Genomic DNA, 16,585 nt, shown 5'->3' on the forward strand with positions numbered 1-16,585 from the left:
CGAGAGGTTTAATTGAGTCTCCCGTTAAAACCAAAGTGATTTGTAAATGAATGTAATTATCGAAGTCATCAGCGTCCTTTTTGAACTTTATCCGATGCAAGTCCAACTCATAAAGACTGGCAAGCTTCACCTAAGCAGTTCGGCTGGGAAACGACAACACGTGAGTCATTTGGATCGGTTGCGTGCAAGTTTTCCAGCCACGTGCAGGAACACTCGGACCGTAATCAGGAATGCGCGGAGATCCCATAGCACGCGAAATGACCTTGGTTACCTTTATTCCTCCGTGAAGCATTCGCCAAAAGTCTTGTTTTTGCGGGTTAGCTGGAGCATCCTCAGTCGTTTCCCGACCTCACTGGCCTCTCCCGTTCCTCGAACATTCTAATTCTGCCACGTCTCTCTGTTCACGCAGACCACATTTAAGGTGCCACCTAGCCAAACTGTACCTTGACTCTGAAAGAAAGGGCGTGTCTTGCAGCAAGGAGTGATGGCGATCATTCTGAGATTCGACGACTTCCGCGTACGCGCTCGGAAACTTTACCAACATGGTTCGCGACATCACGTATATCCTTTGTTTATCCCGTCCCAGTTACAGCCAGTGTGTTCGAAGGATGCCGCTCGTAATACATTACATATCGAGATAGATGTGATATATATTTTCCTAACTTGTGGTTTACGGCGGTCCTTCACTGCTAAATGAGGAGTCCATTTCTGGATTATTCCTTAACCGAGCTGTGTATTTGGAAGTGATTGTCAACAACCACGCCGTCGATGCCTGAAGGCGCTCTGGTTACTTTTGTTTGGCAGAGGGGTACAGTGGGTGGCATAACAGAGCCCATTAGATCTAGACCTAGAGCTGCTGAGAAGCAAAGTTACAAAAGTCGTTTACTTTCCTCATTGAGTCTTGCACGCAGACCAAACATATCTCCAAGACGTGCTTGTCGTACCTGTTTATCTGGATATCCTGTTACCTTGTATATTTCCGAACACTTCATGGTGAACAAATGGATGATCAGTTCCAGAACTTTATCTTTCAATGAATCGGTGCTACGTTCTGTTGATGCATAGACTGATACGACAAGCAAATTGCGTTCAATATTTCAACAGGTGAGTGTCAGACGTTACAGTCGTCTTTTTACAGGTAGCCAGTCGAACAATGGAGCCTCAGCTAGTGAACTCTGAGTTACACGAAGATCATTGCTACTCGGTGCAGCCGCTATAGGCTTACTCGTATTTTTTAGTTTGTAGCACCGATGTGGTGAAGGCGCCGTTATCTCAACATCTACACCTGGATTCTGTATTCGAGTTTGACAGACATAGTAAACATCAACCAAAAAGTAACTAGTCGGCGTTGATGCAATTCGCCTGAGAATCCTGACTTTAACGGTTGACATAAAAACGATGGGGAAGTGTGGATAGCGGACGCACAGCGGTGGCGCGCAAGTGGTGGATTTTATTGTCGCGTGGCTTGGATCTGCGTGAGTGCCAAGAGGGACAGGTTGAAAGGTAAGAGATTAAAGCGGAGAACGATGACAAACGTCAGAATTTGCATGTATTTGCTTTGGGGTATGAAGCGAGTAAGGCTCCCCGGCTTATGCTACCACGTGACGGTCGATATACCATAAGGGCAGTTTTGTTTGTCAATTCAATGCATATATTTTGGATTAAGGTACTGTTAGGGCACCCAGACATAAACTGGAGGACGATCAGGGTGCTGAGTAAGATTCTTTGTCTCAGAAACCTCACCGAATATCAGGGCGCGCCCAGACAGAAGAAAAAGCACATGAGAAGAAGCACATGCGCAGAGAGTGAAGCATCCCCAAGTTCACCATCGGTTCGACACGCCCGGAAAGTAGGTGAGTCGGCGGCTCCCACCAAACACGGCTTAGCAACATACGACCAGCGTAGTGGGCCTGAGATTGCTCACGACCGGAACACCACCATTGGCTGTACGGAGCGAACAAGTGAACGACCATATTTGGCCAGTTGGTCATCCTATATATTTACGCAGACGCTCTGTATGTTTTGTCCCGGCAATACAGCCGTGTCCCAGTTCTCTGTCTTCTCCCTATCGTGTAGTCTGGCAGGCTCAGTCCAGGCATAACCCATGGGCGGCCACCCACGATACAACACCGAAGGTCGTTGGAAGTCCGCTTGAGACGAGTCGAGCAGACCGAATCGCTACACTTCTTCCAGCCTCCAACCTGGAAAGCCAGGAAACCATTGGTATGACCTCTATCCACCTACCACTTTGGCAGGATGAACTCTATGAATGTTGAATGGGCACGTTCCTGTACAGCGCAGCGTATTACTCAGGTACACACACTGTCACACCACGATGAGTTTCAGTCTCTTCACGATGTGTAGCTCAACTTTTGAAAATATTCTGACCGGCGATCGGGCACCAGCTTTCATCAAGTGTTAGATTTTCATTGCTTTATTTGACTAGTTCACCGGTGGAAATTGACTTGAATCCTATTTTGCGAGCTAACTGGAACAGCTTCCGTGCATTCCACTCCACTCCCATTCTTTGAGCTTGCTGGTTTCACTACGATTCCCCATTCGCAATAACTTCGTTTGTGTTGATGTCCTAAAAGCCATCCAACTGAATCGCACCGTGGTTCCCAAGGTACACAGTGATAACGACCGCTGTTAGTATGTGTGCGATGGGAAACATGCTGAGTCTCCAGCGTCACACATAATAACTGTCATCTCTTTCTAGTTACAATCAATTTACCCAGAAGTAACCTCATTCACGGCATCACACTGGAGAGGTTCGGAATGTTCACCTGATTGCTTTCCGATTGCTAAGTCACGAAACTGATCACTGTCAAACCGATGGTGACTGTTGCCGGGTTGCCTAGGCCCAAAGTTCCTTAAACGTTCAGGATATGGTCTTGGGGCTAAGTCCGGGCACGCCTGTGACTCGGTTTGCCATAACTGTGTCAGGTATGTGGGAAATCGCACCATGAAATTTGCAGGAGAGTTGTATGAGTGGTGTCGAAAAGCGAGTAGAGGAGGCATGTGACTAGTGAATATCACAAATGGTCGACCCTTGGTAGTGCGTAAGTTGCCGCATGGCAGAATATCTACCTGTTTCCATCCTAACGTGATGTAGTTCGCATCCGGTAGCAACACATCTTCAAAACAAAGCGAGAGATGTCCGGATATCTGTAGGTGATTGTTAAAGGACGCCCACCCATACGTGTGTACTGACACGGGTCGAGGAGAAATCTCATATTTAGATGTTCCAAGCGAAATGGGACATATATATCTACCACTTCTACTCACTTTTTCCACGGAAAGGAATTTTGGCGCCATAAAGAATACTGTGGTGACATTAATCCCAGTGGAACTGCTTGGGGAGTTGGAATACACAAACGATATAAGCTTGGTTTGTAAATCCATTTGGTGCTGATAAAATCATCACCTGCACGTCGCTCCGGATATAGGCTTCCTCCGCAAAAATAGTGAACTGATGTTTGACTGTTCGTCCCTTACATTGAATCAGTTCTGACGGTGATTCTGGAAGGCGTGGAGAAATTCCCCTAACCAAGACTTCGTTTCAAATTTGATGGATGGAATTTTTACTCGAATCACAAATACCCTCCCCCAGCCTTCGCGTGTCATTCCATCGTGGCAACTAGATATAATCTGCAAACTGTGTACGATACCTCCATACACGCCCGGCTATTTTTCGGATGCAAAACCTGACGTGTCCATGTGAGATTGTTCAATCAGTAATCGTTTCTGATCAACCATGCTGACACAGCAAACAGTACGTGCACCTGTTGGGACCAGTGAATTAGCAAAGACGAAGCTCACTGTTGTGTGCTTGTTGTGGGCCACCAATATCATTTTCAATACAGTAGCAACTACGCTGGTCCACTCATACCCAGGGAATGCCTCGCTGTCGTCTACCTCGGCAGATTTCTCAGCATGTACTGGATCCAGCTAGAACCTGGCATTTGGCGGTCTATTGCAAACCCGTAGAAAACATATAGCCTACGGAATACTTGGCTGTGTTGGACCAAGACGACATCCAGGAGAGGAACCCAAACATGGGAACCGTAGTTGACTGGTGACGGTATCTGGAAGAGCGTCGGACTCAAGTCAGGGACGCGCGAAGTTAAAACGCTTGAATTTACGTAGCAGGTGTCTTTTCATACATCTTAGAACAAGCTGTATCCAAGCTGTATCAATTGTTACTGCCATTTTTTCGGAAAAGTTTGCTAAAAATCGGTAGAGTCATTGCTGGACAACGTTTCGCTTTTGACACGAAAGCTTCGTCAGGCCAAGTATTCATCTTGTTCGCATCTACTACCTCGCTACACACTGTCGACACACGGTGTGAGACGAAGACTTGGTTTGACCCTTTTTCAATCGTCCGACTTCTACCAAACAGCAAAATATATTCGAATAGCTTCACTCGTAGCCAAAATAAGTAACATGGCAATTCATGGTTGACTAATTTGTCAGCATGACCGATTTGAAGAGTTCTTCATTGTATTGTAGTGGTTCGATGGATGATCTCGGCTGACTGACATAAGCCCGAAGTCTTTGTTACTCAGCTTCGATCATTGAGGAATTTGGGTGGTCAACTAGGTCGATGTTAAGATTTCAGTAGTGCATCACGTCTATACACGTATCACGATATCTTGCATTTCGTAGCAGCTGAAACATGAGGCGGCCTTGTGCAGCACATTCAGTTGCCTGGAAACATCACAAACGAGAGATTCAGCTAGGTTCCAGGTGAGTCTTTCGCAAAACTGATTTTTTTGCAAATGGGGATGTAGTTATCTCCGTAAGGCAAGAACATTCTGTCACACATCCGGGTGGATTTCCTACGGTCGGCTCCGAGTGACTCCAAACAGTGGTAATTGTGTTATGTCAACACTTAAGTGTATTTTCACGACAAGCAGCACTACCAGTCATACAAGATTTTATCATTGCTGATTTGAAGATACCGGTTACTGCTTTTTAATAGGCAAGCTGATGCTGCTGTGCTTGTCACCTGATGCTGGTTATGATTTGGAAACGTTTTACCGCAATTACTGTGGTTTGATTTCTCTTACGGTCGAGTCCAAACACGTGGCAAGTAATGAGACAGTCACTTGCTTTAAACAGAGTTTTCAATTTCACGAGCAAACACCCCTTGCGGACCAAGTGATGTCCAATTTTTCCAAGGGTTTTGGAGACATATGTCATACTGTTCGCTTTGCGTAGAATCTTGTTTCAACTATGATTCGGACTGTCCACGACTTTCTTGGACACTGAGACTCATCCGACATCTAGTTAGTTTAGGCTACTCAGTTGAGCTACAGGTGCTTTATTCGATCCACGTCGGAAATAACCATCTACCTCAAGAGATTAGTTTTTTCGCCTACTAACTCGTACTGGGTATATAAATCAACACATCATTAAAGTAGTACAAATGCAACCCAAAACAAGTAATTCTATCGGGGGGAGGGCTTGATAGGTGCATTTGATGTAACAAATCAGAATTTAGTAAGATTTCGGGTCCCCATAGGTAAGAATTCGTAGTAGAGCTGGATGAAGAGGGTGTTGCCCGCTCGATAATATTTTCGGGTCACAGTTGGTGCGTTCACCCAAGTATTCCGTTAATTTTAACCTAGCTAAGACGTAAATATCGAGCTTCTACTGCATCTAGATACGCACCGAAATCCAATGCACAGATCATTCTGTGCATGCACTGAAGTACTAACGAAACAGAGAGCGACTTATAGGCTGGTAGCGACAGGTCCCACCTATAAGCACTTTCGTGGTCTTCCAAAATGCGCGCCTCATTTGAATAAATCAATCTTTTTTCATGAAGGAAACTACTCACTAGGTTGCTGCAAACTCTTCGACAGTCCACTACCGGTTTCGCCATTCTTGGGGCTCATCAGGTAGGCACAGTCCCCGAGTTTCCAGCAACCTTATGTTCTACTTGAACCCGAATTAGACTGTTTTCGAGAAATATATTCATTTGCAAATCAATCTGGCCTCTCGTGAAAACCAAACTGGTTTGCAAATGAGTGTATTTCTCGTAAATTAATCCTTGTTTTTCAGCATTGGTTCCTCAGCTGTGGCACCGGTGTTGATGTTCACCTTTGAGTGCATTGCGGAGAGTTTGAAATTAATTTACTCCAGGGCTGCACAATTCTCCCTCGATTATGAACTGACTTTTCTAGTAGTGGAGCTGTTGCAAATCGGTTATCGCGCAAACAGTTGAATTGTTCATGCTTTTATTTCGCCGCATAAAACGGAATGCGATAAAATCAGGTAAATATCCGTTGTCTAACAGGTTTGATTGTCCGTTTTTGAAGTACAAGCGTCACAAAACACCGTTGATTGTCCCATTTGCATTCAAGGATAATCAGTTTATGAACCAGCATGATTCTTCTATCCCGTGCAGCTTTTAATTGCCATTGGCGATCCTGTAAGCGAGATGGACCAAGTGGTAAGAGCGCGAATTTACTGATAGGAAGGTCCGTGGTTCGAAGCCGACCTCTGCTTCTTGACTTCCCTTATCTAGGCTTGAGCAACCTGGCAGTATCCCAGCCCTGGTGACTCCTTCTTGTGGCATGGCAGCTAGGCACCGAAAGGGTGCTATAGCTGAACGATTTGTTTAAACGTCACTACGAGTTGGAAAAGGGCTTCGGCTATATACGGTTTGCAACCCTTGAACACTGTTCCCCTGATTAATTACTACGATGAACGGTAAACAGGCAGCTAGCGATGAAAACTAGCTTTGTTGTTTAAACGCCAAAGCAGACAGTGCATGTCATCGTATACGCTCAATTGCGGACACTGAATGATCTGTTACGAAACGGTACATGTTTCTATCTTGGTGTAGAAAAAAATGAATTTTAGATCCACTAGAAAGTTTTAGCATTTAGCTCAAATTTGAAAAAAAGTATGTCAGGGTAAGTAGTGATGCTTTATCACAACATAACACCTGGGATCTGAAGACCTAGAAGGGTTGACTTTCCACGTAACAATCAACAAAGTAGAGCACTCACGGTTCGTTGATTTAGGTCAATAGTCTTGCCACCCGGGGTTACGATATATCGGAGCTCTGTCCATTCTGTTGTCAGAAGGGAAGCTTGCTCTCACAATGGATAATGTTGAACCCTACAATCTTGTTTGCACTGCGTTGGACTAGTTTGCCGGTGCCATACAGAAAGTCATGTCACCCAGAAACCTGGGTCAAAAGAATGGTTTTGTGCATGTGTCTTACTCATCTTGGGGTATCCAAGCGACGTAGGTCAAAAGTATACGTGGATTAGTGTGATAAGGTTGTTACAAGCCCTAAAGGAGCCAACGGCTGAAAATCTCGCATGGAATTTCAGTCTACGCTATTCTCCAAAAAGCCGTAAGTAGATCGCTCACTGTTCGTATGCGCATGAAAATGGTTTCGAAACTATACCTTGCCATTTAATCCGGTGTACTACTGCACTGAAAGCCTTCCGCGAACATGTCAGGAAAGTTGGTTTGTGCTCTCAAAATACAGGACTTGAATTGGAACAGAATAGATGCTACCGCGAGATTTCACGTTATGCCACCAATTCAATGTTGTAGCCGGATATGTAACAGGGGGTAGGGCGTGGTTCTCCGAGTAACGGTACCAGCTGACCTTGGATGTCTAAATACCTTCACTAATTCTGCAGCTGAACTGAATTCTCTAATCAAATGTCTTTGGTATTGAATGTTGCTGTTCCAACGTTTGGCCTCTCAGATTTTCCCACCCAACTACTCTCTCCATGGGTACTCTTCATGACACTGGACGCTGGTGTACTTAATTCTTTACGGTTCACTGCGGTAGCCAGAGGGCACAGGCACATAGGACAGTAATAGGGCTTTCACGGCCGATAACACAATGGTCCATATTTCGCTGGGTTTAGTATACAGTTACGATACTATCTTAAGAGGCAAAGAGCGGTCAGCCCACAGGAATCTGCGCCGGGGCTATAAATCGAAGCACGCGCGGTGTGGTCCGTAATTCAAAATGATAGGTTATCTGGTGTGGTGAGTTCAAGGAGAACATTCACAATAATCAGATAACAAAAAGACAAGATGTGTTTTCACATCCTCGTAGGACCGTGCATTAGACCTTCCTGTGAGTCCCAATGGTGAGCGATACATGTGCACTTCCTGAGAGTGCATAGAAGTGAGTAAACATAAAACACCGTACGCATGGGATTCGAATACAGCTACTTATCTTTTCTGAGACCGGTATAACATACTTGAACAGTTTACGCTCTGTGCGACATGAGTACAACCTACAACTTCTGGATGCTTGAGATCGGCTGATCGATGTTCAGTTGCCTGAGAACATCACAAACGAGAGATTCAGCTGGGTTCCAGGTGAGTCACTCGAAAGATCAAATTAGTTTGCAAATGAGTGTGTATTCGCTAGTTATCAGATGTAGTTTACTACTCTTGCAGTTGCAGACTGGTTCCAGCATGGTTGTCTGTGTCCGCCTCACGTATTGATTTGCATGCATGACTTTGCTCACACACTAAAAACAGCAGACCTTAACTTATCGATCACTCGCATCACTCGCTATGTATGCGCCTATCTTTGCTCGCTAAAGATGTCGCGGCAGTCAATCTGACAAGTATCTTTGGATTTTAGTGGCAAGATGGGTTGTTGATGGAACACAAAATATTTCGCTGTGTAGACCGCTGCATGAAGTATGAAGTGCGTACTGATTGGTGTGTTCAGCGAAACACAGTCAGTAGATGGCCACTGTGCAGAAAATTCTCAGGATTTATCAGCTTAGACGCGATGGCCTGTATGAGGTTGTGAAGTAAATGAACGTTAGTACATCAAACAGGTTTCGAGGGTTCGAGATTCTCATTAACTGATAGCCCTTTATGAATCCGCCACACAACAGCTTTTGGTGTTCTCTCAGTTGTGACTCATCAACTAAATACGAAAACTGTGATACGGGTGAGCTGAGTGACCTAATGGGTTCAACTGCAACAGAAACAAGCAAGACAGTGATTGGTCTCCTGAGAAACATCAAAGGATTTGAGACCAATACGCTTCCCGAGACCTGGTTTCATAACACTTTGAGTCTTTGAAGCCACATTTTTCGCTTTTTAACTTTAATAATTTCCATGCGCTGTCAGAATGGTCGGACGTGAATGAGTACAAAACCGGGGACATCAACAACGGAATCCATCCCGCGCCTGACCTGTGATTAAGGCATCCCATCTGCTCCAAAACTGCAATAAGAGTTCTATTTGGAAAGTCATTCAAAATCATTCTGAGCGATGTATTGAATCTCCAGTAGAGTACTGTGAACACAAACTGCAACCGAAAAACGAGACCAATTTCTTCTATAAGATATTTCATATTACGAGACCAGAGTGTGGAAAAAAGCAATGAATACCAGTTACTTCGCAGGAAATTCACTCTTCGTTGCTCTCGATAGTATTCTATTGTTCATAGTCACACCACTCTCGTTTGAACGGTCGTCCTCCTGTTCTGGCGTAATTATTCCGGTGAGTCCACACCAAAGGGGGGCTCGAACTCGAGTTTCGCTCTTAGTAGAGCTCATCAGCAGTGCATATCCAATGGCCGTGTCGGGGTTCGAACCCCAGATATGTGACATGCGAGGCGAGTGTGCAACTGCAACTCCTCCAACACACGTTGGACGCATCTGAATTTTCACGTCTGAACAGGCGAAACGTGTTCACACTTGAGCGATGTGATTGGTGTGCCCGTCTCATCGAACGACGACCCAGTGACTGTCCTGGTTGTGGCGATCGATCGGCCCACCAGTCAGGACTTCCCAGTCAGCTTGCGTGACACACGCTTGAAACCCACTTGTTGTACTCTTCCCCATACTGCTCTTTTGCCATATGAGCACAAAGTAACCCTTATTGTTGTGAAAAATTTCCGCGGTTGTTCAGTCATATAAAGAAAACTGTGAACTAACGGTGGCTTCTTAAATCCACGGTGGCTTGTTATCCATCTCTACAGCTCCCTCAATGGAGTCCAAATTTTGAGTGCGACTTTGATATGCATCAATGAGCTGCAGTGTGAAGCGCGTAAAGCTCTAGAATTCAGTAGTTTATCACAAAACAGAAACCTCGTCTTTCGGCGGCTTCCGTCACAATGCTTTGCGCGCAACTCAACGCGAACTTCTTAGGATGCAAAATGCATTCAACAACGCTGATGGAGAAAATTTGTTTGCCGGTCCGAATGTGACACGAAAAAAATTGTATTTCTCTGCTCTGTCGGAACTAGTCCTCAGATTCTGACCAGTTGTGTGGAACTTAAACACGAATCCATTGTTTATAACTCACCGTTTCATTTGCGAACTGAACATGTATCGACTACTTTGCACTCCATCCTATTACTTTCATTAGGTATTTTCAGTCGATCGTTCTGATTCCAAGCAGCAATCACCAGCGACCGTTTATCCAAGACCCAAGGACATTCTTTTCACAACATTTGCTGTTTATTATCTGTTGAATGACAATGACTCATCCGCGATGATGCAGTAATGTTTTTTGCTTCTCCTGTTTGTCCGCTACTCTCCCAATGCTGTAGTTTGGTGTGCTTTGCTGAGGTGGTCGGGACCAGGTCCTATTTGCGACTGCACCGAAATGGGATGAACTCTCGTTTCCACAATGTATATCATCACTGATGGCTTCCAAACTGGATGAAGACTGAAGACATCAATGCGACTGAAATGCTCCGTCTATACTTGTGTGAGAGCAGCCTACAAATATCTAGACGAAAGCATCTGCTGCATAGATCAGGCAATAATCACACTTCCTTTCATCATGAATGACTGGAGCGTTTTTAGCTATGATAAACCCTAATTCGAGTTGCGCAGCAGCTATGCACCGAAAGGGTTTTGCAGTTTATACGTACTAAGGGTATTTCAAAATCCATCGAGAGTTTACTCCATCTGACTACCTTATAATCGTGCCCAAGATAAATATGTAGGGCACCTTCACTCGTAGATGTTCACAGCGTCACCCCGACATACTTCAGGAGGATGACAAGTCTATTGTGAAAGAGACTCGTGAAGTTGATCACTTGACAGTCGTATGACTACAGACTCTCAAAACTTGTGACTTTTCCATGGTGGTAAAAGCAGAAGAGGCTCTAGAGGCCTCGAACGCGGACTGCTCTAAAGGTGAACATCAAGCAGGTATTCTCATCGGTGCTATTCAGCAAGCACCCCCTTGTGACAGCGTGTCAATCACGGCATGGCACCGAGTGATAGCTGAATTTACACACTTGCCAGAAAAAGCGCTTGGAGAAAGTTGGTCCAACATTCTCAGAAGAGTGTAGAAGAACATTCTTCTTCAAGACCAGAATAAAAAAGGCACCAAACCGGCCACAGGGAGGTTAAGCGACTTTGCTAGAGTGACTTAGTTGTGTGTTCATCAAGAATATCCATTTCAGTATTTGTGATCAATGCATTTGACGCGCAACATAACTCTCGTTCACTCTGACTGCACACATTTTTGGTCATACCTTAAAAGGTCTGAGCCAAATACACACGTAGTAACCTGTCCAAGTGTTTTACAAGAAGTCTACGGACCTAGTGTGTGATAACTTTCCACACAGCTTGTATATTCTTAGCCATTTGGTCGAAAACCTACCTCCACGTGTACTTTACTAACGAAGCACATCTCTCTTAAGGTTGATGAAAACTCTTTAGTTGAAAAAAATATCATGAACGAAGAATGCAGCCGGGTTTCCGCCAAGTCTCCCTTTAACAAAATTGCAAATTAGTGTATTGTTCCAGTCTTTTGAGATTGTAAGAAGCAAACGGTTAACTTTGTAACTTTTGCCTTGTCTGCTGTGCCTATCGCTCAGAACCGACGACTTTAGAGTGAAATTACTGAAATCAAGAACGATTTCTCTTTACAGGTTGGGAAAATTTGGCCTCAGAACCTTCTAGAACACAGCCAATGAGTAGAAAGTCGTGTGAGGTAGGGTTTTATCTTGGAATTGTGTGTCGAACTATCAACAGTCGGAAAATTTACTCATCATTTGAGGTAGTGGCCAATCTTCACGTAACGAAGACCCAAAAAAATCACCGCCTGAGATAAGTTAAAGACATACCGTGTACGATTACTACACATAGGTTTCTGTAGCTTAGACAAAAGTAATCTCACACACTAACATCCCTCGGCCGACACCCAACAGAGATTTAGCTTGACTTAGCTGATTGGTTCTCCTTCCGCCTTAAATCTCGATCAACCTCGGAACCTAGTCACTTGGCCTGACGAAGCTTTTGTGTCAAAAGCGAAACGTTGTCCAGCAATAAATCTGCCGATTGTCACCAAACTTTTTCGAAAAGTAATCTCAGTTTATGACACTTTATACAGCCCCTCAGACATGCTTTAAATTCAAATTCAGAATACGAACAAAGAAGTGTACAGTCACAGATATATATATTGGCAATATTCTACGGTATTTAAACTTTTCTGGCCGACCGTTATGCGTGATTGCAGACAATCGCCGCGGGAAAAGGTAAGCCATGCTCTCTTAAACATGTTTTTTGAAAGATGATCACATTGAAGAGACGAGAACTCAGCGTTCGCTTCCTAAATGCAGCGGAACCAAACATTGTAAGGTTGTGACAGAAATTAGAGGATAGGTTACCAATCTTCAAATGGGATGTAAAGCATACACAATAGAAAGGAGAACACATGGTCGCGGTAGGATCGAACAGCTGGCGTCCAGCTTAACCATTGATTACAATTTTCTGAGTCAAACCCGTGCGCCTGAAGTGCACAAGCGATTCGGCAAGCAGTTATCTGGGAGAATACAATCTAAAGGCTGTCATGCTACTGCAGACACCTTTACGTGGATTCTACGATGTGCCCAACGTTGCTGCTATCCAGCTGCTTGAAGGACTTCGAGGGTTTGTAAAACTTGAAGCTAAAAACCCAAGTGTACCTATGGTCAACAAAAGGGAGAGCAGACTAGAACATGCCTGGGTATATTGCTTATTGATACAAGTACAGATAGATAGATAGGAATGTCTGACCTCTGTGTACGACCGAATGGCGTTGAAGTTTTATCATTAGAACAACCCTTTCTGGTTCCACATAACATGCTATTCACATCGTGCTAATTATTCGGCTTGTTTCAGAGATGTGTAGACAGAGGATGGTTGGCCCAATTAGTGCACTTCGCATAGAACCTAATGAGTGCAAAGCAGGTCACGAAGCATGAATGGCCATATGTGAATAGTTCAATTAGATCGCATCTATTCACATAGTCCTGCCAATGTATGCTGTAGAAACTTCGATAAGTGGCAGGGGTCCTGTTAGCTGGAGACTCAGCTTAAACTCCAGTTCATGACACTCTTATGAATATTGTACTATTCAAAAAAATGATGGGGACCCAATTAAGAAATGGATTATTTTCGCTCCGTCGATGTCAATTTTATAATTTCTATGAGTTTATCTTTCAAGGTATTTTCAGTGTTCTGTAGTTCCCAGATCCTTCAACAACTGGTGTGAGATCATTTGTTCTGAATGATGACAGATAAACATCAGTTTCTTTTTCACGGTTCCCCGGGGGTCTGTGTTCCGCAATTCTTTTCAACAAGGAAGCTCATGTGAATCAGACAAAACCGTTCGCGCAAATGTAGTCAATAGAATCTCAAAGAATTACGAGAACCGACAATGACTTCGCGCTAATTTTTTTGTCTAACGATCTTGATTTTTTCACTGTTCAATGAAAGTTACTTCAGGCTGAGGGTGAGTAGACTCTTTAAGCCTCTGAACAACTTCTCCCCGGAGGAGTTTGGTCTCACATCCTTATGAGTAGTGCGTTCCTTCAAGAAAATATTCCTTATATGTCGAATACCGTGCCAGGTGAAAAACAATATGCTGTCTAGTGCGCCTTCAGCTGAAGAACATCAAGAAATTGGAATTCAGCAGAAATCAGTTGAGTCTCCCGTCAAAACCCGATTTGTTCGCAAACGAATGTACTTCGAGCCTTGTTTAGCTTTTAGGAAGCGTTACATTTTAAGGGGCCTATTCTTGTGTGGTAGAACTTTGCATAACGTTGAGAAAACGAGATCTACTATGCATGCTGTATGCATCAATTCATTTTGATAACCTATACATCTACTGGGACCACACATTACTAAGCTACATGTATTCCTGAAGTGCTACCTGATACAAGACTGAAGAGAAATACTCATTGCTAATGGAGGGAGAATTTTTATCTGATACTAGTCTAAACATACAGAGTAAACGCATGGAATTTACACTTGAGATTTCAAAATTTCTTCACTTACCACAAAAAATAAATAGTTAGCTCGGGAAGTGTGGTCCCATAAGTCACTCGGGCCTTGTGCCTGGAAAGTAGTCATACGGGGAGCCAGCCAACACCGGATCATATGATGTGAATGGTGTGGCACTATCCGATGTCAAAGCACGGGCTAATAGCACTGCTTGTATTGAATGATATAGCGTCTGGTCACCAGATGAAAGTCTTTATTTTAAAGCTGCGTAAGGATTTCTACGATAAACTTTCTGATGATTCCAAAGATATCGTCAAGATGACCGTACGGTGCTTCTCAGCTTGTCAGGGCAGGTTGAGTTCAGTTGCAGGACGAGTTGCTTGGGTTATCCGGACTTTTATCCTTCTCTTGAGGTGTTGAAAAGTCTACTTATCTTGGCGGTTGCCTGACATGCAAGTGTAGCATGACCGAAGAAGTTAGCGCACGCATTAACAAGACACGAGCAACATTTACCAAGTTTCTTTATTCGTTGCACCGGAGGATGGAGGGTCTTTGTACAAAACACCTAGCAGAACAGTCTTAATTTATGGTTGCGAGCCATGTTTCATCCAATCTGAAGACCTGGAACGTTTCCAAATATTTTATCACTGACGACTTCGTAGCACGATGGGATTGAACTGGCTGCAGCATACAGGCAACGAAGTGCTTCATACGCGGGAACGAAGCAGAATCACAAAAACAGTAAACAAAACGCATCAAGTCAAGCTGGTTGCATCATGCATATTCAGACACCCAGAAAGCAACATTTTGCTATTCGAGCAGGTTTGTAATTGATCAGATGGCCGTTGGAATTGTTCGTCGAGCTTGGCGAGTTGCCAGTGGATGCACCCGAGCTACCAATATTCCAACACAATACAAATTCGAACAAGTGCTGGCGGGAGATTCGAGGAGGACAGACCATCAAATGGCTGCGAGAAACGAAAGTTGGTGCGGCAAGATTTTCAAAACTTCCTGGTTGACTATTAGTGTACGACGTTAGAAGCCTTGTAAAGTGTGATGAATCCCCGTGGCGATCTTGCTGCCCTTGTGTCCCCGCATCGCCAACTAAGTGTGCCTGCGTTATAAACTGGGCTCGTGCAGGGTTCGCAAATTATATTGGGTCATTCTTATTGATAGCCAGTCTTGCTCCGATGTGATACGCAACAGTGTTTATATCGTTGCTGTTCGTGGTTGTTTTCCCTAGGGATGTAAAGCATTTTAACTGATCGCCCATCCATCGACTTTGTTTCGTCCCTTCACTAGGGAGTTTCCTCCTTATAACTGCGGATCCCTCAAGTACCAATGTTAGTATGATGTATTTCAGTCGATGGTGATGCAGAGGAGGAGGGGACAATGAGATCGATAGTGAGGATGTGAGACATCACGACACTAGTACCAGGGAGTAAACTCGAACATTAGGTTACTGGGTATTTCGGAGTTTCTGATCTGAGCATCATACTCCTAACCAGAAAAGTTCTGGTTTGAAACTTTTCAGAGATTCTTGGGATGATGCCTTTCATCATGATTAAGGGCAATGCATTGTGGTTATTCAACCAGGGTCGAAACAGAATGTGGTCCTGTAGCCTGAAATACTGCGTTACCCCAGTAGCTGGGTTTATCCAAATATTCTCAAACCAGGTTCATTCATGCAACGCGCTTTTAAATCGAAGATAAGCGACGTTAGCAAACACGAAAGAAACAATGAATACCCGCGTTGAGGACCAGAACTGATCCTTACTGTCAACGGCCGGCAAACAAATCGAGCGCAGAGATTGTACTGTACTATTTTCCCGACCCCAGTTTGACTCGCACGAGGAGCCCTCAAATTGGCTATTGGACTTGGGGACAGTAATCCAAAAGTAGGATGAGATAGCCATTTGCGTTAATACGAGTGAATTTTATCTCGTTATGTTGCTACTACCGGTGTTCTGTCGGTGGTAGATTGCCTGAAACTGATCAGCTTATAGATTCCATCGCCCACCTAGTAAGCTCAACATTCCAAGATGGGACATCCACTGTCAAGGACACTATTCCACGTTGTCGTCTCTTTCTCTGAATCTATCAGCCCCCCTTCTCGTGTATATTAGTAAGGCTGATTTTGCTGGGTGCAACAGCGTATAGAGCCTGTTATGCTGCCAATTATATTCCAGTTGTAGATTGTAGACCCTCAATTTTGACGGTCAAATCTAACCTCGGAACATGGTATACAGGACATCACTGTCTAGTTTTTTTTCGAAGTTGACATTGGAACGTAAGAACAATCTCCACCCTCGGGTGCATTTTCTGGCGAGCAGTTCTCAATCAAA

At 44.2% G+C, this 16,585-nt stretch overlaps 1 protein-coding gene across 1 annotated transcript; it reads right to left on the reverse strand.

The window, feature by feature from the left end:
• Positions 1 to 4,617: 4,617 nt before the first annotated feature.
• On the reverse strand, positions 4,618 to 9,671 carry T265_07826 (hypothetical protein; the record flags this gene model as incomplete). Its single annotated transcript, XM_009173459.1, has 4 exons — positions 4,618 to 4,710; positions 6,303 to 6,437; positions 6,479 to 6,615; positions 9,425 to 9,671. The coding sequence occupies 4 exons, from the start codon at positions 9,669 to 9,671 to the stop codon at positions 4,618 to 4,620; spliced, it is 612 nt and encodes a 203-aa protein (XP_009171723.1).
• Positions 9,672 to 16,585: the final 6,914 nt, after the last annotated feature.

Source organism: Opisthorchis viverrini, assembly GCF_000715545.1.
Source record: "Opisthorchis viverrini unplaced genomic scaffold opera_v5_187, whole genome shotgun sequence".
NCBI lineage: Eukaryota > Metazoa > Platyhelminthes > Trematoda > Opisthorchiida > Opisthorchiidae > Opisthorchis > Opisthorchis viverrini.